Source organism: Vanessa atalanta, chromosome 9, assembly GCF_905147765.1.
Source record: "Vanessa atalanta chromosome 9, ilVanAtal1.2, whole genome shotgun sequence".
In the NCBI taxonomy this organism is placed as follows: Eukaryota; Metazoa; Arthropoda; class Insecta; order Lepidoptera; family Nymphalidae; genus Vanessa; species Vanessa atalanta.
Genome location: NC_061879.1, coordinates 996,366 through 1,022,670, shown reverse-complemented (window position 1 = coordinate 1,022,670; position 26,305 = coordinate 996,366). Strand labels below are relative to the sequence as shown.

Here is a 26,305-nt window from a genome sequence, read left to right as displayed (position 1 = left end):
GCCAATTTTAAATGCGCCTTGAATCTCGCTTCTCGCATAAATTTACATTTATAACGATTTTTTTATTATAAATGTTTTATATTCTTTACGGTGTATCCGATTTCCCATTAACCTGAAAAATATCAATTATGCCGCGTGACTGTTGTATTCGAATGTAATTTTGATATCGTAAATTTAAATGGGCTTTTGTTCCATATGTACCCCTTCTATAGTATAATTCATTGTTAAATAAAGTATTTAGCGGACTTAATAGATACATTATTTTATTAATAATGCGTTTTTATTTATTTTTTATGGCATTGGTTGGCAGACGAGCATATGGGACACCTGATGGTAAGTGGGCACCGCCGCAAATAGACAAAGGCGCTCTAAGAAATATTAACCATTCCTTACATCAACTATGCGCCACCAACCTTGGGAACTAAGATGTTATGTTGTGCCAGTGATTACACTGGCTCAGTCACTCTTCTAACCGGATCACAACAATAAAGAGTATTGTTATTTGGCGGTAGAATATCTGATGAGTGGGTGGAACTTACCCAGGCGGGCTTGCACAAAGCCCTACCACCAAGTAAATTTCAAAAATGATTACTTAAAATAAAATATTCTTTGTAAATAATATTTATTATTTACAAATAATAAATATTATAAAAAATAAATAATAAATCTTGTTTGTTAGTTTAGATTAATAGTGATGTATGTAGGTCTTTCTAGGACTAACAATTCTGTAACACGTTCTTGTAATGTATGTCGTATGGCTTAGTCCATATAAGCCACGTAAGCGTCCGCAAAGCTTCTTTTACGACTTGATTACGAAACATAAAGATTTCTCTGCTATCTTTTAATATAATAAACAATATTATCCACCAACCCGCTGTGAAACAGTGCAGTGCAATAAGTTTCCACGTTTTTTTAAACAGGAGGATGTCCGTGACGCTGTTACTTGCATTTATTTTTAATATCATATGTTTAATAATATGCACATACAGACTTAAAAAGCGATAAAGCGACGTATTTAATAAATGAAGATTATTTAAATTAAAGAAAACTTTTGAATGCGATTTGCGTATTGAGCAATGATCGTTCCTTATTTTAACATCTTCAATAAATGTTAAGAACTTTTTCGATTGATTTTCGAGTCTACATATTTATTTAATCACAATCAAACATATAAACAAATTAGTGTCTATAGACTCTGGGCTCAAGCTAATAAATCAAAATAGTCATCAATCCAACACTATAACGAACTACAACAAAGCAAAGCTACATTGGATTCCAAGTTAAATTTATTAAATGTGATAAGACACTGAATTTAAAACAATATAGTCACCGCATTTCAACGAAAAATCGTCCGTAAGTCCGGCTCAATCCACTTTGTTCCAAGCGACGTCGATGTTTTATACCCTACACCTTGTTCGAGCTGATTAAATTCATGCGAGTCCCAAGACAATGGATTCCCGAGGACTTCTTCTGTGACTTTATTTTATGACCGTTTCTGATTTTGTTTCATTTAGAATTCTTGCTTTTGTTTTGCTCAGTTTAAGAATACATTAACTACTTGTAAATGTTTCGAGTATTACAGTGGATTGTTTTCTTTATATATAGTTATATACAAATACTAGATATTATCTTAGAAAGGTTGGAGCTTATGTCAACACGCTAGTCCTGTTCTAGATTAATTGAATATGTTATGAAATTTATATCCGTGGTGCTTACTGAGATTTGAACCCGTGATTCTCACTTATAATCGACATATTTTATCTACTCGTCTCTCTTGACTCTACAAGATATATTGGCCGACAGCCGCATATCTATTTCAACTAGCATCGGTCTTATAACAGTGTTACAAATTAAGATGAAATGTGTCGTTAAATGATAGAACTATAATTTAATTACGTCGACGATCAGCTCCTCCGAAGTATTCCCTAACGAAATAATAAAATATAGACAAATGTCATTCCCATCTTAATTGTTTACGACGTAGGCCGTAGTTTAATAGCCCGCTTTATTACTAAAGAAATAGTCTCCAGGAAATGGGAATAGGAAATGTTTGTCAAACGGTTCATTACTGCGACAAAAAACAGAGCGTGAAAAGGACGTAATGATAGAACGAGATAAAAAAATGTGTTGTGCAAGTTTAATGGGCCCTTGTTTGTTTGTGTTGTGAGCTGATTCTGTCGAGGTGAATAAGGCATCGGATGGAACTATTGGGTGTATGCCAAAGACACTTCGAGCGAAAACGTCGAAGGTGTGTTGTGCCCTCGTAATATATTGTCGAACCAAGTTCGCAGCAACTTTTCCCATCAGTAAATAAACTTCTACAAAATACTCACAAGTCGAAGGGATACTAGAACTTCAAGTTTTAAAAAAACCTTTTAACATTACATTACATCTAAAATTTCCATAATGTAGTTCGAATTGTATGAATCTTAATCCAGTTTCTTCATGGAAGCTCGCTCAGCAGAAGAAGCCGAATCCTCTGTTATGTTTATGATAAAATTATAATTAAAAATTATCTGTGTTTACGATATTATTATGATTATATAATCTTCTTTCATTAACATAATTTATCGAGGAATCTTTGACATGTAAAATTTCTTTATTTCCATATCAAGTTCTTCTAACAAGTAGTATATAATTTCTTCCAAGTATAATGCCTGTATTAAGCGCGTGTGTATGTTTGTGTGTGTGTGTATATATGTACATGAGTCAGTGAGAGTGTTTGTTATACATTACAAGAGTGTTTCCGTGTCTTCACGTCAAGAACTTGAACCCATAAGCTTCTATACAGATTTACCAGTTCCACTAATCCATCTCAGCTCTCAGTATTAATTCATCGTGTTCTGTAATGAAGGAAGGCAATGCGAGGTAGTTCACCTGTGTTGTATGAAATTCCACATACACAAGTATATCTAACACTCCGCTGAGAAACATTGTGGAATATGCTCTGAACCTCTTCCTCTGGCTATTACTTTTTTTGCAATATATATATATATATATATACAACATTATGGAACGCGTTTAATATTGGGTTTAATATTGGAAGTCCGGATAAACGTGGACCTAAACAACATATGCAAGGCATTTACTATTAAATTTTTAAAAGGTTTTTTTTATACAAAATGTAACAGAGTTAGCCAAAATTAAAATAGCAATACAAATGTAAAATTATCCCCAATCTACGATAACAGAATATCCTCTGAAATATCTTTAACGGCCATACTTCGAGCTCATCTCCGCAATTTTAATTCCACTGGACTGCGGAAATTGGTCGCAGTTCCAGCGAAATGAAAACCCTAATTGTCGGAGTCAGAGTCATGTACACCAAGCCTAGTGACGATATGCAGCGAAAGTATCTTATTGTTTAAAGAATAGAGATCAGATTGCGATATCGTTAAGTTGTCCACTGTACAATCTGAAATGCGCAACGGTTACTTTTTAAATGTCTCGGTTAAAAATACAAATTCAGGTGGGTGGGTCCGAGTAAAGAGTTCGCATAACGTCTGCATTTAACTAGTTCTGTATGCAAGTTTCATGCGAAGGCGTACTCTTGAATAAGTTAAGTTTGTTTGCATAAAAACTCGCATCTCCGAATTGTTAAAAAGGTGTGTTTACATTATGAGTTAACTTCAACTATTTATAGTAAATCTTAAATAAACGCATTGTTTACGCATTAATATGTATTATAAATAGTTTGCGTCTAACTTCAATGTATTAAGATGAGTGTGTATGTGGTTAAATGTACTTGTACCTTAATCTCAAACTTCCATTAGTACAATATATTCACATCGTTGAGCCACATAGGCGTACCATATCATTAAAATTTAAATCATCAACCAAAATCCATACAATTAAGGCATTTAATTATACACAAATGCGGCTACCTGATGAGCTCTTTATGAACACACCTTTACACTTTCGGGTCCTGGACATTTGCATAGAATAACAAGTGAGCCCGGCGGAGAGCTCTTCAAATCTTGTGCTCTGTTTGGTTACTGAATACAATCATTGAGCAGAGCAGAAGACAATGGTGTGCTTAGTGTAAACGGGTTACAGATTGGTAACACTAATAGTTTAATGTTAAATTACCTAATAACGTATTTAATTAAAAATGTAGTTACATACAATCAATATTTATATTTATTGTTATTATTACTGAAGCATTTTCTACAAATCAAATATTGTATTTAAGAAAGCTAAAGCAATCTTGTAAGATTAAAAATAAAGTTACCACTGGGTCGGAATATAGATTCCACCAAGGAGAACCAACGAGAAAACTCCAGCACTATTCAAAAAATACTTGGGTATGCTAATTAAGTACAATTAAATTATTATATTTATACATGAAATTCAGATAATGCTATCTCTACACATTTTCCTCATCTATAAAATGAGAATGAAATGAGATTTAGTAACACGTAAAAATACTTTACTAAACCCCAAAATTGTCTCTGGAAATTATTGCAATATTTCTTATTCACGTTTTAATTTCCCCAACAAAAATATCGCATTGAGAAATAATTAAAAAAAAAAATCAAAACCCCACTTGAATAAGCGTTCATGAATTCGACATTAAAGTGCTCGAGGGTACTCGCCGTTTAAATTAAAACAAACTGTAAGCGCGTCGGTAATAAAAGCTACGCACTCTACATTCAGAAGGATCAGAAGCCGTACAGCTCAGTCTCGGCGTGTAAAAAAGCGTGACACTTTGAGTGGAAAAAGGCGTTGTTTTATAAATAAACAGCCGTTATCAGTTGTCGACAGCCGAGTTGCTACGGATTAAATAAAAATCCACCATCGCTTTTGGCCAGTATAAAGGAACTCTTATCAAGAGTATGGGAGCGCTCAAGGATAAATTATGTGCCGGCAAGAGATGAAAATTAATGAGGTAAGACTGAGGCGAAACTAAGCGGTAAATGTCATTTGATGCTTGTAGTTTTTTGTGAAGGTGCGCTAAACGGATGAGGCTAATCTTTTAACGAAAAGGATTATGGATGAAGGCGAAAATCTAATGCAATTAGTCAGTATTGCCTTAATGTAGCGTTGAAGTTTAAACGATTTTCGACATTTTATTCTGTAATGACTTTTAAAATTAGTCATGTTATATATAAATAAAAGAATGCATCGATATTTTAATTCTTTAATAATATCAATATAAAAATGCAACTATAATATGGCATAATATTGGTCATTATGACTTTATGAATTTATACATATTACCAAGTATGTTATAATTTTCATTTTAAGATTATGATAAAGATCAGTTACCTCTTCAATATTTCCTTTCAAATAACGCAGCTTCATAATACATTTAAAGATCAACGATATACTTCAACCCAGATGGTCTATGCGTATGAAATCACGAGTCTAAACAGCTCAGACAATAATTTAACAGATAACTATATCACGTATTCAAAATGAATGATCGATTTAAAATTTAATCACACATTCCCAATACTGATTGCTTCTATTCCGTGATACAGGAAATATGCCATCAACAATATAATTGACTTTCGTAGTCATAAATATGATTCAAATATTGAATTATTCGTTATTGAAAATGTATTCCGATAAAATATATAATTGTTTTTATAATACTATCACTTTTTCATTCCAGTTTCATAATAATTAATATATTTTTACAGAAATAATAAAAAAATTACTTTAAGGAAAATTCTCGAATAATACACTTAAAATAAAAGCAGAACACTATCTAATAATAACATAATTATGTTAATTAACGGAAAAAAAAAAACATAAAAATCGGTTGATAAATAAAACGGCACATACATAAAAAATACATAAACAGACGAATTATAAGCTCTCTCCTTTTTATGATAAGTATCAGTATCGAGGAAAGCCTGTTATTATTTCTCTGACCATACATTTATCAGTTATCATTAATTTTCTCATTTATATAAACCTAAAGAGAATTTTCTGTGACTTATTTAATAAATATATTTTCACTGACATTTAGGTACCCTTTAGGACCTTATCTTAGGAGACATTTCTCCTTATAATTTGAAATAACTTATTGTAGCCCATAAGAACGTACTCCGTATTACTAATTACAGTGAGTCATTTTCGTAGCGAAGTATCTGCTACGCTGCGTAGCAATTGCTACGATTTTATTATACTCTTTACATTTTACATTACTTTCACAATTGAAGTGCATCTGAAAGTTGACTCAAATATAACAAACAGGAAAAAAAATACACGAAAAAATCAAAACCCAAAACAGTATAAAGAATTCTTTTCTCGCTTAAATTTAACTACAATGATTTACCGTGTACTCTGACTCACTCATAAAAAACTTGGCGAGATGAGCCTCCATCGCTCAGCCAAGCTCGCTGGGGAGAGAGAAATACGCAACCTATTATTTCTACTAGAGCGCAATCGAGATAAAAGATATAATAATAATCCAGGGCCGTCATCCGAGATTTAGCAAAATACGTAACATTTTGGTTTGATTATTCTTTGGCTCTGGTACGTTTAACGTTGCGACCACTTGAGACAACCTTTATTTCGTCCTAGTTTACATGATTTGATTCGAATCTGTTATAGTCATTTTGAAACAATTTCTGAACCAAATGTTAGGCATCTTAAAGTTCTATTAATGTAAATACTTTGTATGTGTGTTTGTAACTGAACTCCTCCTAACGGTTTGATCAATTTTGATGTTTTTTCTTTGTGTGTATTTAGTTCTCTGTGTGACTTAGGTGGCGCTGCGATCGAGAAATAAATAAAATTCTGATTTTACCCAAACGAAATCGCGACATGTACCACGTAATTAAAATTCTGAACTGTTTAAAGTATTTTACGATAAAACGATAACTATAATATGACGTCCTGAATGATTTCGGTCAAGACAAAAATTCTTAAGGGAAACTATGCAACTGCTTGTGATATTCTAATGGTACCCGACGATAAACCAAAGGCTTTAAGATCTTTCCGAAGTACGAGAGTGTTAATATTACCAACTTCGTAACTCCGAGCTGTTCCTGAGGATATCTTAAGAAAAAAATCCAACATAATATATTAGGCCGGCATTAGAACGCATGTCTTCGGGAGATTTGTAATCTAGCCAATCAACAAACGCTGTAGTATAGCTTGATTGTTCTAATTACACGAACAAGGAACATTATAACTCATCCTATAGTTATCACAGATTAGTAACGTACGAAATAACTAACGTATGTTACTATGTCAATATCTATAGAGGTAACTAGGCAGCTGATGAGAGCCCCTAGGCCTTCTATTAATATGTAATTGATAAAGGAAACAGACTGCGCTTACGTGACCCGTCCGGTTGGTTACTTTCCAAAGGCACTGTCTAAGTAATTTTCTTGTCCATTGTTCAATGATAAATAATCGAATAAGAAAAATTACATTCGACTAGACAGTTAGTTATTGAGAAAATAAACGAAGACATTCTATATAATTATGTGAAACTGTTGTTGCAGCAACAACGCCTGCAGCCTAGAATTGCTTCCGAAAGAATCAATAACACTTCGTTCCGACACTTTTGTGCACAGTAAGGATGCCGTTTGAAAGCGCGCGATAAGGCGGAAGTGGCTACGCTATAATTTTATGACCATTTGAATTTTCCTTGATAGTCCCATAACAAGTAATGTAATGCTAAAATTGGTTTTAAAATCAATAACATGCAGCTTAGATTTTTGTTATTTATTTCTGTGTGGTCATAACATCTTACATAATATATCTTCATAAATACTATACATACATAATATTTATAGCTTAAATAAATAAATAATTCAAAGGTAATATTCAGACCCCATGTATGTACTTCTACTGGGTATCATATGTATATTATTAATAATTTTTTAACAGGCATTCCAAATGTTAAAAAAATTATCGTTTAAAATAAAATAATCTTGAATATCTTGCAGTATTATTTAAATAATTTAACTTTAAAAGTTTTAAAAATTTAAATTCATATCCGTAACGCAAAGAACGACTCATAAAAAGGCTAAAAAATATTATTCTATAAAGAGTATCTCAATACACGTGTTATGAAATTATCATATACGCTCTTAAGTTTATTACTAGACTTTATACACGGCATATTTCAAAGAAGCTAGAAGTCAGGCTAAAACCTAGAATTTCTTTACCTGGCAACCGACGCCCGGGGAAATTGAGTTCCGTCTTCATTAGCTCCTTCAACTCGCTAGACGGGGATTTAAAAAAAAAACTTCTTCATAAGGAGTTTAGGCCCGAGTTAAGTTTTCCATCAACAAAATTAAGGTGCGTGCTTAATATCAAAACTTTCCGCTAATGGATTTGAAATTTTACATTTATTACCCGAGAGCTCGCCGTAATCAATTTATATTATGACAAACGTCGTAAATGCAGAAACGTTTTTGACGTACCGACTGAATGAAGGATGTTTGAAATATTAATTAATTACGCCTTTTAAGATGAACCGTCTGAAATTTTCAAACACTAAAAGGTTCATTTATATTTTATATGTGTATTTTGAAACCATTGAGGAAATTTTATTATATTTATAATTATACATTTTATGTTATTATTTAGGTCTATAAATTAACTTAATGAGTTACATTCGTTTCAGAAAAAAAGACTAGTTACTTTCAGTTATAGAAACGCGAATTAATGAAAGATATACTATTCAGACTAAATACTAAAAGCCCATTGGTCGTCCACTGTTACGTCGTTGACTGCTATTGACAAATCAGTTAATCTGACTTTGATTAGCGTTTCGGGAACTTGTATGGAGACAACTGAAATTGAAACTAGAATTGTGCCCATAAATTTTCCCTTTACATTTCAACTACAAACTTTATTACATTTTTTATTAGGTACGCTAAAGAATAGTTAAGATATGTATACAAAATATTACTATTCAAATATTTATTTTTGTAATAAAATACAGTCTAAACGACATTCGTTTATAAAGAATTTATTTGAATTCGGTGCAAGAACCAAAGCAAACGAATTTAAACAATATTGATGTCATAATATTTAACTTGCTACAAAAAACAACAGCATTGATCCTCATCGTTAATCAATCAATCGAAGTTACATCATTAAAAAATTGTTACACATTATAGTTCGACTTACGTATATTTTAAATAGTAATAGGTAGAGGATGAAAAACTACTTACAGTTTTGAATAAAACATCATGCATAAGCCCTCTTCTTTTTAATTGGGGCTTAAAAGGCCTCCCTAATCCCAGAACGGAGTTCGTAGACAATATGTAACTGTGAGCCATACCCGTTCGATTCATTCACTGCAATATCGTTTTTATTTCAAACATACTAAGAACTATAATTGTCAGAACATTTGATACGATATATATAAACAATATTCGCGATATATTGGACAGCGTTAAAGCTGTGTTTTAATACTTACGACCGCCTGCGGTTTGTCTCGCTTTTAGTGGTTGGAATATCATGTGGTGTTATGGAATGGATATTATTTCGTGTTTAACAATCTAGAACAAAAAATGCGAATATATTTTTTACATTTACTTAAAACAGTTTTGCAGTGAAACAGCCGTAAAAATTTCATGCTATTGAAAGACCTTTCCTATTAAAGGTGCTTGGAACTTTTTCCACAATGATGTATGTCGCATGTCGATGTATGTATATCCTTGTGAGAAAATGTTATTCGATGTTTGTAGGTTACCTCGCGACGCTCTTCCTCATCGTCGAACACGAGACGAATTATCAATGTAATTAAACATGTGCAAATTCAGTGGTTTTCCATCTTTGAACCATTTTAGCGACATGCTCTCGTTTAATACGTAGAAAATATTATGATGTAATTACCATGACTACTATAACGTTCGTGGATAGGAAAAACTTTAAAGTTCATTTCCCAAAATTACCATATTGGTGCTTTAGCTTTCTTTCCTTTGGACTCTCGATGAAATGTATTGTGCAAAAGAACGAATCATTATAATATCGTGAAGTATTCATTATATTATAACAAAGATAGATACTTAACGAAATAGTTCGTTTTAAAAATGACCAAAATTCCCATAAGAACCGATATCGACAGCATACAATAGGATCGTCTTTAGAAATAAATTTACGTTTGATCTCGTATTAAATAATGAAAATACGGAGGTAGAAGCAATTGTCGAACTAAACAAGCCTACTTGAATCGACCCTTGCGAAGTTCGCCGGAAGAAACAGAAAACTCCTTTTACTATAATTGGACGATGAATAATACAAGAGGCAGTTATTGCAGACCAAAACTCGAATAAATAAGCGTCTGTCGATTCGGCCGTTCTGTATTAGTTATTTGTGTACGCTGTCAAAATAAATGAATTTTATTTGATTCTAAAACGTTACCCCAGTCCTCCCAATGAATCTTTTAAAAGATTTCCTTTTATTTGATTCAGTTTAAATATTTGTCATTGTACTTTTATTCTTACACTGTCCAATAATGAAAACTTCCTCATTAATTTACAATATTGCGTTCAATTTATAATAAACAAAAAAATTATATATTTTAATTAACTCGTACATAGCTAATATTTAAAAGAACATGCTTTAGAATTCTTAATTAATTAAGCATACTACCGTCTAAGCTCCGTGTAGTGAACGAGGAATACATCTAAGAGGCTCAACGCAAATCCATGCCAGAGTCTAAAGCGAGGCCTCTCCTTTATTGCTAGACTAAACTTTAAAAGATGCCAATTAACTTAGGACGGTGTAACTACAAAATCATACATAACCCTGGAAAGCTATGAGATAATTCATATATACATAAAAGGGGATTGTAGTCTTTAATGCTATCGACATAGAGATTACTATGGAATGGAATACCTATTTTTGGCATTCTTTACCGTGCACTTTCAGCCCCACTATTCTTTTAAGCGCTTTCAACAAAAATTGAAAGACTAGTACGTATGGAGCGTGTCTTGTGTTCTATTTCAGAATTTCTATTTTCTACTTTTTGAAAATTAATAATTATGTTAAGGATTACTCGGTGTCTATATCTTCTAAATTTTAAATATGATGATGAGGAGGCATGGACTTCAGGATTTTTTTACTGTTACGCTACACTAACAGGTTCCTACCAAAATTTGGCTAGCCATTACGAGCTCTGAAGGTAGACGTTGATTGCAAAAGGAGTCCTGCACCTACACCCAGGTCATAAGTCCAGGAGCTGCTCGGAGTTGCATCAACCATACAATAGACCCGTCAGCTGCAAGGTGAATCCATGGAATGACGAGAAGTTGCGTCTCTACTGAGGAATTTTATATGCCACTTTACTATTTTAAAAACAAATCAATCACTATTAAAGAACCCTCTTAGTGATGTACACATAGCAAGTATGGAACAGCCAAGTGTAATAGAAATGAAACTTAAATCTGGTGTTAAAATGATATACATACTTTAATTAAAATATGTATGCCTATATCTTGTCAGGTAACCAATTTATGATTAGTAAGCGCAGTAACAGGTATATTATGATATTATTTTTAAATACTTATTTTATTTACTAACTTTGCACTCAGTGTAAAATAAATTGTTTTATTTTAATGCGCACAAAATTTCCCTTGCGAGGGCATTTCAGGGGTTACTTTTTTAAAATTTCTTGTTAAACTAACCTTAAAGCGTGCAGAGAAGGCTTTTAAGGAACAATGCCTTATAAGCACCGTCTTCGACACTACCGGCCATTTATATGGAGGTATTAGACTCGGGCAAAGGTTCTCGGTGTAATAAAATAGAGTAAAGCTGCAATTACACTGAGGCGATTCGAGCCCAGAAATGTTAAGCGTTTTCGGCGAGGTTTTTCAACCAATCTGGCTCAGTAAAATCTGTTTCGGGTCATTAAAGAACTGTACGGATTGCTGGAACAGGTCCGGATTTTGATGATTCTATATTTAAAAAAAATCGTAGTGTGTAGTTTTCGTTAGTGAATATATTAAACAATGATTCCAAAAATAAGCATATAAGCATCCCTATAATATACTTTTTAAGAAGTCTTTTGATTTTTTATTAAATAGCTCTTACTTATAACAAATAAAAAAACAAACCTTTTTATTTTTATTTTATTTTTAATGACATAAAATAGTAGTAGAAATAAATAATCTAGATTCAATAAACTATGATAGATACTTTATAATTCTCACCCTTTGCCTAGTTTAAACCGGCTCGAGCCGCTTAATCTCGACCGACCAATCACACCTCAGTATTTGTGTTTCAATTAAGTGAGAGCGAATCTGCGGTATCGCGATGATTACATTAATCAGAATATCAAACTATAAGCTCACTGTTGTTTAACTTGCCAGCGAAATAAATAGGCTTTCCGATACAATTTGGAACTGTGAAACTGATGTATTATATAATGTAAATTATTTGAACCGCTTCATTACAAGTTTTGATAGAAACGTTATATAATTACACTGTACAATTTCGCTTTTATATTAAAAGTGTTGTAATTAAATTAAATGGTGCTTTGAATACGTCTAAAATGATTACCTCTATATTCAAAATGAGACGAAAAAATTAACTGTCGAAAAACAACATCCTGTAAGTAGATTCCCATACAAAAAAACTTCTTAAACATCATTTCTTTATTTATTTAAGCTCTAATAGTTGTGTTATATTAAAATAATGTATTGTTACATAAAATATTTTCTGTTATGAAATTTCGCTCATGCAATAATTATTACACAACAATATGCCCTAACTAGAGTCGTGTAGAATTTCATGGTGGACAGATCTCGCACAATGCGGCGTAATGCATGAGACAAGCACTTGCGTGTAGCTATTAACAGTCACCATGCAGCACATGTGTGCTGCATTCCAACTACAGACACTGTGTTACAATGTGTTGGACATTGGTGCACCGTGTTATCACTAATATGCACAGCCTTGCTGTGTAACGTGAAGGAAATATAAGTAAGCACAAATTGTCACACTAAATTGAATACTATTAATATATTAATAAGATTCATTATTAATTAAATCATTAAATTTTGTGAATCCGTTTTAATAAGATTATAATTTTTTATTTAATCGTTTTATAAATATAAAATGATATCGACTACTGACTAAATAGTTAATATGGCTGAAACTATTTTGTCGGAAGCGTGAAACCAACGTCGATCGTTCTTTCTTAGGATTGCAAAGTAAGTAACGAGGAAGTCTTGTCGTCACAAGAAAATGGAGTTTTTTCTTTGTGACTTTTGAAGTTTCTTGTCTTTAAGGCAAAGTTTTAATTCTATTTCACAGGAAACTAGTTGATGAAGTACTCTGTCCAAGCTGAAAGTCAAAGGGAGGGATGGAGTCAAATAAAAGAACGAGTCGCTGGAACTGGATATATTTATTTTCTGGAATTATTCATCAAATAAATTACAAAAAATATTTTATAATATTCAGTAAAAAATATATATAAGTATAGGCGATGTGATGTTAAATAACGACCTAGAAACTTCCGTGATCTGATATGTTTAACATCATCCATGGGTGTGATTTAAAATAACCAAAAAAAAAAAACTTTAATAAATTTACAAATATTTTGCCGATCGGAAAATCAACATATCGGTACTCTAACCAAAATAACCTTGATATATCTCTTTATTTGTCAACGAAGTATCGATTGTATTACTTAGCCAAAACAAAATGTTTATATAATGAAAATTATCGAAGCATTGTATTTAATGTAATAATTCGGTGATGGGTGGTTTTGTGCAAGTCCACCCATGTGACACCCACTCATCATATATCCTAACGCCGAGCAGCAATACTTATTAATGTTGTGTTCCGGTTTGAAGGGTATACTACGAGGAACATAACACCTAAATTCCCAAGACAGCTGAGTATCGGCGCAAAGAATACATTGGTGACCACTTATTATCAGGTAGCCCATTTGCCCGTCCGCCATATCATATAAAACAGTAACAGACGATGTAAATCGGTGAGGTTACATTTGATTTATTAAGAAATAGAAGTAAGGCACCAGTCTCTAAATAAAACTTCTGATCTGCAATTAGATACGGTATCATCGTGAGTGGAAATAAATTATATGCATGAAGCATATGCGACGTCACCCCAGCAACTTCAAATAAGCCAATTGAAGCTACATTCAAAATATATATACATATATTGAAAGACTCCAATAGAGACCTCAATATTAGTAGACATTTATTATATGACTTTAATTGCGTGTTCGAACGAATTTAAATTTGTAATACAGTAATTGTAATTAAGAAATCGTTCTTTAAGTTAAGTCGTATATTCAAACAATATCTAATTAAATGAATAGTTTTATGTTTGAATCTGAGTCCTTCCGAGATTCTGATTCCAACGTTGATCATTCCGCATTGAACTAATAAGATAGAATAGTGTCAAGTGAATGTTACCAGCTCGTCTCCATTGTTCGCTACCCTTCCTGCCTTGCTCCATTAAGTGCCGGTTTGACAGGAAACCCTGTCTCGGAAGCCGTTATTTACTGCTGATCACGATCTGACGGCCGTCTGTACGCATAAACCATTCTGTTGTGTGGACGCTGCAATCATTCATCTTCGTATCTTGACCTGTTTGAATTACGAATATTTGTTATTAATAAAACTTATCGAATATTCTTGTTAATGAGAAAATTCAATCATCTATTGGTCAATGGTGTACGGACCGACTAGCAACGAAAATATCGCAAGAGTAGTATCTAAAAAAAGAACAAAAATTAAACTAAATCATTGCTCGTTAAAAATATACTATACAGTTTTAATCTAAATATTATAATGACTTCCAGAAATAGCTATAAACAAAATACCCGTTAACGTAACAATTCGGACACCAAGGACAGAGGTCGAAATATTTCAAACAAAACTAACATCGAGAGTGTGTGTTAATAACAAAGTAAATAGAGCGAAAGTAAAGTTATGCAACAACAATTAAAGGAGTTAATTGGACGTTACGTTAACGAATGGCCCCTTGAACCTCGTTATGGGATGTGGGTACGATACCAGAACGTAATAAAATCCCTACTATCAGTATTATATTTGGACCAACATCTTAATACTGTGTGCGGATGTGCTAATAGCACTTAGACGCTATACGCTGATCAATTACGAAAACTTGATGACTTTCTTAACACAAGAACAATTGTTTTATACATGAGTATAATTCTGATATAGAACGACAAGCACATCTAGGTAGGTAATACCCGCTTATGAATTCTACCGTGAAATAGCAATAATTTGTATCGCTGTCTTCCGGTTTCCAGTGTGAGTGAGCCAGGGTAATTACAGACACACTAGAGTTATAACTAGTTTGCTTGTTTGGCGCCGCTATAATTTAGGTCAGTATCACTTAAAATGGGCGATAGTGACGATCACGTGACCCATATTTTCTTCTCGCTTAAAACAAAAACATAAATTACTTACGGTCCTAAAATATAACTAAACTTACAACATATATATATCTGTACTAGTAGTCATTGCGATTTGAGAACTAATTTTAGATATTGAATCTCATCCTATAAGGATTTCAATGATTTTTATTAATCCCTAAACTCAAAATCAAACTAAAATACTCTTTATCGTAGAAATATAAACATAGATATAAATTATATACAATCAAGATTGTACGAGAGGCTAAACTCAATATACTAACACTTTATTACAATAAACGATTTAAAACATATACGCTTTCATTAGTTAATTAATTCTGAAAGACTACAATGAAATTTACCTTTAAAATTAAAACAGAAGCGCCGAAACACCGTCAATATTGACTGTAAACATTTGTAATGCAAACAATGGAATCGCACTCCGAATAAATAATCCTATGAAATAATTCAATATTCAGATATGCGGCGTCGCGATCGAAAACAAAATATAGTTTACTAGCGACCCGCCCCAGCTTCGCACGGGTGCAATCCTGATACTGAATATACCTACTACAGAATGTCTCACAGTTAATGTCGTACTTCAGTTTTTCAGTCGTTAGACAATACAAACCGCTATATCTCTGCGTTTTAAATATGTAATATCTTCCAAAATATTCATTTAAATTACATGCTGTGAAGGGTCATATTGATCTGAACTTAATAAGATAACAATTAATACTGAATTGCTTAAAATCTCTTCGAAAATAAGCTATTATTTCTCGTAAAAAGTAAAGGATAAAAAATGGTTGTTGTGGGCTATTTCTAAGAGATAGACTTATACCATCGCGGACTTTTTTAAGGTGTACAATACTGTGGTACATTATTTTGATCTATCTCGTAGGGTTCAGCCAGCGTTTGGAATGTAACCGTAAAATATGTGTTTATTTACGATATCACTTCACAACCCACAAAATTATTAGTAATTCTCTACTAAATTGTGTATTATACATATAAACCTTCCTCTTGAATTAATCATTCTATAAAAAAAAAACCGCATCAAAATCCGTAACTTTAAAGATCTAAACATACATAGGGACAGACAGCGGTAAACGATTTTATTTTATACTATGTAATGACGATGATTTCTAAAATTCGAAAGACCGTCTCGAAACTTGTATTTCCAATAGGATTTTCTTTTTATTTAATATAAACGTTGACGATTTCGTAAAATTGTTCCGTTCTTTATTGTTACCAGTAAAAAAATATTTTAGAAATAATTCGTCACTGAAATAAAATAAAATAATAAACGTGATATGATATGAACTAACATTTTAAATTTTTTTTTTTCAAGGTTTTAATTAATATTTAATTTTTGTATTTCTATTAAATAACTGATTATGAAATGCATTCTTACAAATTATTACTAGAAAATAAACATTCAAACGTTCAAATAAATATATTGGTTTAAATATTTAATTATAATATCATAAAAATAACGAAAACCGAAATAATCACTGCGAAGTGCACTCGAAATACGTCGCAAAGTCAAAATTAGCAACTTAACATTCAAACCGGAGTCAATTAGCGGGAGTAGAGAAACTATTACTTTGGCAAAGTTTGCGGGAGTCCAATGCATTTTTGGACGCCCGCCCAGAACTTGTTGCATCGAGGGGGTAGCGACCTGTTGCTCGCACGAGCCTACGGAACGATATTTTTGCTTTACAAATACATAATGAATGCGCCTCGCTAGTTCCCGCATTGTAGTTCCCTTGAATTGCCTCCGGGCTACCGCTTGCATTTTTAAGGACGCTCGGGACTCATTTTCTGTAAGCGTTTGTGTTTTGTTGATAATGATCTCGTCTTTTTTTAGTATTATGTCTACATTAACGGCATAAGATTGCCATTTTAAGCTAAACGAATACTCAAAATGCTTTTTTAATGAGTCCTAGATAATGTTACTCGTACATTAATACAATGGCACAGTTAACTTAGCAGTTTTGAAGTCACAGTCAATCCTGACACTTTATGCTTAGCAGAAAGGAAACAGTGAAAGAAGAAGTATTGCTAGATTTCTTTTTTAATGTGTTATTGTAGTGAAGGAAAATCGCGTATATGATTAAAATATTTGATTGTAATATTCTGTCCTAGACTATGTTTTATTGCATCGATACAGCTGAAGTAGTTGCTAATTAGTACATGTTATTGAGATAACCAAACATATTATCTCGCGCGTTTCTGATAGCATAGTATCTGCAAACACTTTGTCTTATGGTAACGCTTTGGTAAAGTAAAGTTTGACTAATGTTTAATGACTAAAAATCACATCAAAAAACGTAATTAATCTCTTACTTTTAACCCATTTATTTGAATGTGTTTGGGTTGTGGATGGGTTTCTGTTCAGCCTCCTTACGAATTATTAAAGTGCTTTTACTGATGGACGTGTGTTATACAAAAATAATCTTAGCTAGTTCTCACAACAAACCAGTAAAAATATGAGCCAATAATTATGGACATTATTGTAAGAAAATTATCTTCTGTGTATAATTTATGTATTTGTATCTATCAAACAAATTAAATCTGGTAAAGCTAATGTGCTCAATTAACAAGATGCAAACATTTCTAAAGTATCATAATGTAATTACTAGTTACTCGGGGTGAAGTGACAAGATATCTATCATGCTGTAATATCTGTTATACTGACGACATCAAATCAGCTGGCTGTGAGATATTCACTTCAAGGATCTCATTTGTGATCTTGATACTTTAAAATAGTTTTTATCAACATATTCTTGCTTCTATAATTCATAAAAGATTATATAATTTTCTTGATCGATAAGAGAGAATTGTTATTTATTTGTAGTTATTTTTTTTTAATAATTAAGCAATGGCTTCGTTTCATTAATTCTCCCAAAACAATCTAAAATATCTAATTGATTTAGAAAATCCACGAGCAATAATATTGAAGGAGACTTGCGAATTGTACGTTTAATATCACGTAGAATATTTTTCTTGGACAAATTAAACTCGAGACAACCACCAGTCCTAACGAATTCTAAAGGCTCAAGTATTTTGCCACCGAGCACTTTTTTATTACATGAAAAACAGACCGAAAGGGTGGGAGGACGCTAAATTCATATCGCTCTCCGACATCGCGAGGGCTGTAATGAAAGATTGCTATTTCTCCTTCAACACTTCGTTAAATTAAGTGATAATTGAAATATTTCTTGGTCCCGTTTTATTTATGTTTACTTTGCTCACGTTTCTTTTTCTATTTCACTTATTTTCAGCTCTCGTCTCCGTTGAAGTGTTGTGATTTGATTACTAATCGATCAAATATAGTGGAATGTCACTTTGTATGTTTTTTTTTTTTAATTGACAATTATGAACGAGTCATGTAAACAGTAATTCAATTTGTTTTTTTTATTTATTCTATATTAAACGTTAGCGTAAAAGTGAGATTTAATTTAAAGATCATTGGTTCACAAGTTAACTTTAAAAGCAAAATTTCGTTTCTTTGCAATTTACAAAAACAATGGCTTGTGTATTAAGTTAATTAATTGATTATAAAATACGATGACATAGCGATTATGTTATGATTTGGATCATATGTGTAAATGTTTGTTTCTTTGTTTCAGGGCGCGTCTTCGAGCCTTGTAGTTAAATTCGCAGACACGGAGAAGGAACGTCAATTGCGTCGAATGCAGCAGATGGCCGGCAACATGAGCCTCTTAAACCCGTTCGTTTTCAATCAGTTCGGGGCGTATGGGACCTACGCTCAGGTCATCACTGAGCAAGTTGACTTACAAGTGCGTATAAATTTATCGCTAGAACCTGTAATGATTTTTTATTAAAAGTTATCTACTAACTTTGTTTTATATTCTTGACTGTTAAAATAGTAGATAGCATTAATCAAATCTAGAAGTGGAACTTTTTTTGTACCAAAACTTGTTTTGTCTCCCACGCCTTAAATATTAATGACGATATTTATTTATTTAATGATAGATATTGAATTAAATACCGTATAATATGAAATATTATACCAAAATACCACGCGAGTAACTTTACCGATTGTTATGAAAAAATAGTTTGATAATACATACAAATGTATATTTTTGCCACTTTTCCAAGAAATCCCACACTCAATTACTGAAACCCGGCTAATGTAGATATTAATGAATTGACTTGGAAACCAGGAATATTTGTAAATGGCAAAAAGTTCTAAACCATTTTTTTTTATTATATTCTAAATTGTTACAGCAACAAGCAGCGCTGATGGTAGCAGCGACTGCTCAGGGCTATATTAGTCCAATGACAGCTCTCGCGTCACACGCGCTTAACGGCATGGCCAACTCAGTTGTGCCCCCAACTTCGGGTAAGAAATAATAATAACTAATTCATATATTCACATTTCCATAAACTTAAATGCTTTAGATAAATATTACGACTGACTTTGTGCAAGATCCAGTTCTATTTCATTCTATCATCAAACAGGAATACCCACCGCATATTCTATGAGCTAGCCTTACACCGTCGGTTGCCTGTAAGAGATCGATATGAAGCGATAAGATCGCCAAAATTGTTCGTATCTTTTATTTAGGCTGTGTCCATGTTTTATTTATTTATTTTCTCTTTGTGGTGTACGGTAAAGTGTAAAGTAAAGTACAGTAAAGTAATACTTTGTATAATGATCCGGTTTTATTACATTAATGACGGACACTTGGACATTACACATGGTATAATTGGCATCTCGTTGATATGCAAGGAACGGCTTATCCCCTTTTTGCAATCCTCTGAATGTGTGGGTCTTAGAATCATGAAAACATCTGACAGGAAAACATCTGTAGTAGGCTAAAAAAATAAGTAACAAATATTAATACTAATTTTTGTCATATATATAGAATACCGTTAAACTTTTCGGGTTTGTCATTCCAGATAACTTTTCCGGTTTGGCGATAGGCACTGGCGGCGGACAGCCACTGAACGGCGCTCTGCCGTCGTTGCCATCGCCTACGATGCCAGGGTTCAACATGGCCGCCCAGACCGCTAACGGCCAGCCGCCACCGCAAGAAGCTGTTTACACTAACGGCATCCATCAAACATTCACTGGACGTAAGTATAAATAATTATATCCATATAAATGGATAGATATTAGAAGTTATCATTATGTTCTGATACTCCGTTCGCATGCTAATATATCACTAAATCGGTTCAGTAGTTAGGACAAAAGTTGCGTGAACGCGAAGGCGAACGGTACAAAAATGGACAAGCATTACAAAATTTCGAGTTTTTATAATTCATTTCATGGGTAATCAAATGGGGAGATCAAAAAATAAAAAAACTTTTTTTGGACATATTTTATGTTTTCAAAGAAAAAATATTTTTTTAAAATGAATACTAGCAATGCCCCAAATTCATTAAGGAATTACTAATATTCTTATTTATCCCTCCTTTAGCACTTGTGTTAGTTGGGGGGACGACAATAGCTCAAGGGATCAGGATCGATCCTGCGACTTTTTACATCGCAAGGCGGCCCGTAAACCATTGCGCTATTGACGCATAAATAAATAGTTATACCTCTGTCACAAAGGAAACCGTTCTACCTATACTATAAGCTGTGCTAATTACAGAGTATTTTATTAAAGCAATATTAAATTATTCCAGCTGTCCCCGTCACAGCGCAGGGCATACCCAACGGGGAGGCAGCGCTGCAACACGCGGCGTACCCAGGCATGCAGCCCTTCCCCGGCGTCGGTGAGTAACGTTGACGATGCGCTTAAACCTAACCGCACATTGCCGATTAGTAATCATTCGATAAATGACTCAACAATCAGACAAAAGACCAGAGCATTTTAATTTATTTTAGGTTATTCCGTTACCAAACAAATTATCGTCTGATTAAAAATCATTAATGTGCGATAATTGTACTATAAATACACCGCATATTCGTTTTAGATATACATTTGGTATTGAATGGATGTCTGCTTCACATCACCTCAAATATTCGTTTACTTCGTACATTTTGTTTGTTGTTCGCTTAAAGATATTTGTGATAAAATAAAAATAAAAGTTCAATTTTAAGTCAAACCAAACAAGCCAGGTGCTCATAAAAGTTTCAAACAAAAGTAAATTCTTATTTGACATCTGACAAATCGAAAAAAATATTGCTTGTTGTATTATACTTATAATCTTTGGAAATTTATTATTGCTTACATTTTCTTACGTTCAAAAACGAATATTAATCAATTAGTCCAATATAATATTCATCATTATGTATTTTGTGATGATTTATATTCAGATTTTAATTTCTTTGACGAATGTAAAATTATGTCTAAAGTCTTATTAATTAGGAATTATGTATAGAATTACAATAATAAGATCTTAATCTTATTAAATTAAAAAAAAAGAAACAAAGCAAAACAAATGTGTATCTACTATTATATTATGTATTATAAATAGTATATAATGTATGTTGAGATGTATGCAAGATGTTATCCTAGCACATTGATGTTTTGTCTGATTATATCCAGTAGTTTGTTAAATGTATACATATAAATGTTTTGTTTAGCGTATATATATCGTCTGTTTTATTTATAGGATCCGTTCAAGAATACGTATTTCATAACAAAACTTTAACATACTATCATTACTTTAAATAATTGTTATGTTTGTAGTATACATATTGAAACAAGGTTATGAAAATATACAACCCAGTTTAAAGTTATTATTCTTGATGTCTTAGAGCCCGTGACTTGCGTATCGATTTTCTATGGAGTGACATAAATCTTGTAATGCTCATAGACACTGATGATCATTACACACTATGACAATTGCCTCGTTTGCTAGTCTGTCTTATTATTATAATTAAAAAAAAGTAATATTTCACATTACTTTTCTTAAAATCACTCTTGCATGAAGGAGGCTAATTACCTTTATATACTATACATTTTGAATACAGAACATCAATTAATACTTAATATACAAATTAAAAAATACACTACACTAAACTTCGCTACAGACCCACACAAATGTTTTTTTTTTATTTATTATTAAAAAAAACACGTGATTAATGTTAATATTACCCCATCCGTTAAATATATAGTAAGCTTTATTATGAATGTATTGTTGTGACGACTCTGTAATCAGACATATAATTATTTTATTTTTTTTAAATACAAAATAACAACCGTCTTACTGCTAAGACTCTTAGATAATTACTAAAATCATTCTATAATATTTTAAGTTCTATTTTTTTATAATTAAATATAATTTTTGAACATATCAGTCGATAGGTACAGCACATTCATAAAGCTAATTTTGGTACAATTCGTTAATGGGTTTCTAAGTACCTGTAGGTACTGTTCTTAACCTCTTAAAAAGATAACTAAAAATTTGCGTCACAAGATTCCCCTTCATAGTATTATTAATAAATAAAGACGAAAAAAATCGGCCTTTATTTAAATTTTAAAAAAGAATATATTTAAAAAAAAAAAGTATCATTGTTACAGCTTCCGTCTGATTACATCGTCAGTCTGGTAATGCATGACCTACACGCAATAAGATAGGTGTTCATTGTGAAAATGCATATTAATGTTCTACAGCTTACCCAGCGGTTTATGGACAGTTTCCGCAGCCCATCCCAGCGCCGATGTCTACCATTGCGCCTGCGCAGAGAGAAGGTAAGTTGAGCCCTGAGCTGTGAAGATTTAGCTGATTTCGTCGTCAACTTTACTTTGGTCTGTCAATCGTAACTTCTAAACAATGACACTGCTTGATTGAGATCTATCGATATTTTAAAACACTCTTCCTTGCTTGTACTATTCTGTTATTTTAACACCAATTTAAACTTTTCTACATTTTCAAGTAACTTAAACAAATTGAATTAATTTTCATCTAATCCAGATTCGTTTGTGTCGTTGGTTAGATGAAGTTTTCCTGATTATCGATGTGTTGTATGACGTCTGTTTAGAACATCGCACGACTGTACAGCGTTATATCAAAGAATGCTTTGCGACTGGCATTAATTTGTAACAACTGTATTATTTGTTTGGCTACTGTGCTTCTTGATGTTTAAATGTACCCTAAATTTATTTCCAGAATTCCAGAATCTGAATCTACTTCAAAATTTCAGCTATTCTTATGTGTGACGTATTACTTCTATCTTTATGTTGGTGTTATAAGGCAGATTTGTGAGTTCTTTAAAGATTTTCTCGTATTTCCAGGCTGCTCAATTTCGGGGCCGGAAGGCTGCAACCTCTTCATATATCATTTACCACAGGAGTTCGGCGACACTGAACTGATGCAAATGTTTCTCCCGTTCGGGAATGTGATCAGCAGCAAGGTCTTCATTGATCGTGCCACTAACCAAAGCAAATGTTTCGGTAAGTGAACATATTGAGCTGCCTCTTTACTAAAACAGACTTTGGTAAATTATAATAAAATATTTTTTAAGATGAAATTCAATACTTCCACTTGATTCTAAAATATACTAGCCAGAGAAAAAGGATGTTATAGAAAATATCCTTAAGCGACAGTTAATCAATAAGTAAATATCATTAAAAAAAGTAAATAACGTTAAAATAAAATTAAAATTTTATTTATTTCTGAATATACTAAATACTTTTTTTATTCGACTTTAGGCTTTGTATCTTTCGACAACCCATCGTCAGCCCAAGCGGCCATCCAGGCGATGAACGGCTTTCAAATTGGCATGAAGCGGCTAAAGGTTCAGCTGAAACGGCCAAAGGATGCCAACCGGCCTTATTAACCCATGATGCCGTCCCCGCGCGCACACGCAATGCCCAGGGTAAGATCCTCATATACGTTTGTGTATTTTCATCATGATCTTTAAGAATAAAAAAGCATTTGTTGTAAAATACAAAGTTTATTAATTTCTTTCTTACTTTCGTTCCAGAAGGCTCCCGGCAGGTCTCGTACGCCCGCGGTACGCACATTTGCGTATTATCAAAGATTCTAAGGAATTAAATAAACATTAATTGTATAGTAAATATCATTAACTACATTACTTACCTAAAGAAATATGCAAGCCCACGCGGCATGTATACCGTATTAGTTAATGTAATTTATTGATCAGCGTGTAGGCAAGCTTCATTCTTATCATTATCGATTAATCATTAAATTACTCTATTATATTATTATATATACAATTTATTAACTTTGATTAAATTATTATTATTATTAAATGACACGTTATAAAAATTTTGTCATTCGTAATCATACTTCTACTTCTAAGTACTTAATGTTTAAATGAAAACTTTTAACATAAATTTATTATACTAGTTATTTGCTTGAATTAAGCCAAACTGAATTTATTAAGTAAGTTGAGAATAAGAAAAATGTATTTTAATTATTGTATATTGCATAAATTGTAACGCCGAGGTGTGACGCGCGTCTTTGTCTGTTTTGTTGTTTCGTTTATAGTGTAGATGGCGCTGATAGTCTTTGGCGCGAGTCGTTCTACAAAGATGGCGTCCACGCTCGGCACTCGCGGACACTGTTGCCTCCCCACCGTACGATCACAGATAAAATATAAGTGCTGCGGTATATATCACTATCGGAGTATTGTCCTATATTTTGTTAAATTTTATCGGTGTGTGTGTCAGATAAGCTATTACGCTGAGCTGTACCTTTTTGAAGAGTTGTAAATTCTTAAAGCTAAATTTAATTTTTAATCTGTAATCGAATTGCTTGAAAGATGTGTGAAATGTGATTGACGTTCCATAGTAAACTATAAAACATTCACCATTGCTTTCAAGCGATTATATGATTTAATAGTTAAAATAAATTGTATATAGCATATGAGATTTTGATATTTTATGTTATCCATTCCCAAGGGAAACTCTTTCTCAATGGTCGGCTCAGCACCCCACCTACATGTTAGTAAAATTAAATAAACACAAAGTTGATGACATTAAATCGAATGTTCATATAACGCCGTGTACAAAGCGAAGTGCACTTCAACATTACCGACTACTTAAGATCTTCATTTTGAAATATTCTGTTTCGTTTGTTGTAAATTCCAAAATGGGCTGTGATATAAAAATATAATATCAAAATAATGGATTGTACAGGCCGTCTATGCATATTAATTGTGACGCTCTACAATACTGCCCGCATACTGATATATAAATATAAATTTCATAGAGTTGTGCTTCGATTCTTTCGTTTGCTGTAAATCTTACAACTGTAATATTGGTTACTAATATTAACTCATTAATAAGGTAAGCCATTTTATTCTTTAAAATCTTCTAAATAAATGTTAAGAGTATTATTAAAACTCACTACAATTAAACGTAATCGTTCTGCCGATCTGTTACTAAATTTTAAATCTTGGATAACATTTTGAATCAGAAGAGATTCATAATGATAACAAAAGCATTGTTACAGATTATAGGATAAAAAGTTAACGAGGCAAATATCATGCCACTATGGTACGTATAGACAATAATTTCAACTGTTTAGAATAGAAATTGGCGCGTCGGAATTCGTTACCGATTATACCTAGAAGAGTTGTAGATAGTCTTCAATGTTTTAGTCAAAATACATTATATTTGGGGACGGTTCTCGCACGTGCCAAACTCTATAAAAAATTAAATATTGCCCCCACATAAATCAAACGCCTTGAATTTATACATAATATATAGTAGGAAATTGTACAGATATAATATATATAATGTGTGTGCGGGCGGTCATTCGCAGAAATGCGATGTCAATTCAAAAAGCGTGCGTCCCCATATATTATTTCGTGTGTGTGTCTATATATTAACATATATAATCTATACATGTTAGGGTGTTAAAGCAGTGAAATACGTCCGGGGAGTCGACAGTGAGGGTGCGATACAGATAACAAAAATACTAGCGTAATTTCTACAGAAAAAAACATAGATTCATAATCAAAACGTACCAATATAAAATTATAATAATATGAGATACCTTAGATGTTAATGCGTGCGC

At 32.6% G+C, this 26,305-nt stretch overlaps 1 protein-coding gene across 2 annotated transcripts in view; it reads left to right on the top strand.

Moving 5' to 3' along the window:
• Positions 1 to 24,452, top strand: part of LOC125066164 (CUGBP Elav-like family member 4) — a 571,369-nt gene extending 546,917 nt beyond the window's left edge. The window contains exons 5-12 of one of the 2 annotated variants that reach the window (XM_047674113.1): positions 18,970 to 19,140; positions 19,592 to 19,706; positions 20,267 to 20,443; positions 20,996 to 21,085; positions 22,933 to 23,010; positions 23,554 to 23,712; positions 23,971 to 24,137; positions 24,246 to 24,452. In XM_047674113.1, coding sequence (XP_047530069.1) covers positions 18,970 to 19,140; positions 19,592 to 19,706; positions 20,267 to 20,443; positions 20,996 to 21,085; positions 22,933 to 23,010; positions 23,554 to 23,712; positions 23,971 to 24,098 — 918 coding nt within the window. In that variant the 3' untranslated portion in view covers positions 24,099 to 24,137; positions 24,246 to 24,452. Of the gene's footprint in view, positions 1 to 18,969; positions 19,141 to 19,591; positions 19,707 to 20,266; positions 20,444 to 20,995; positions 21,086 to 22,932; positions 23,011 to 23,535; positions 23,713 to 23,970; positions 24,138 to 24,245 lie in introns of both variants that reach the window. The other variant, XM_047674112.1, reaches the window with a different exon arrangement.
• The last annotated feature ends 1,853 nt before the right edge of the window (positions 24,453 to 26,305 follow it).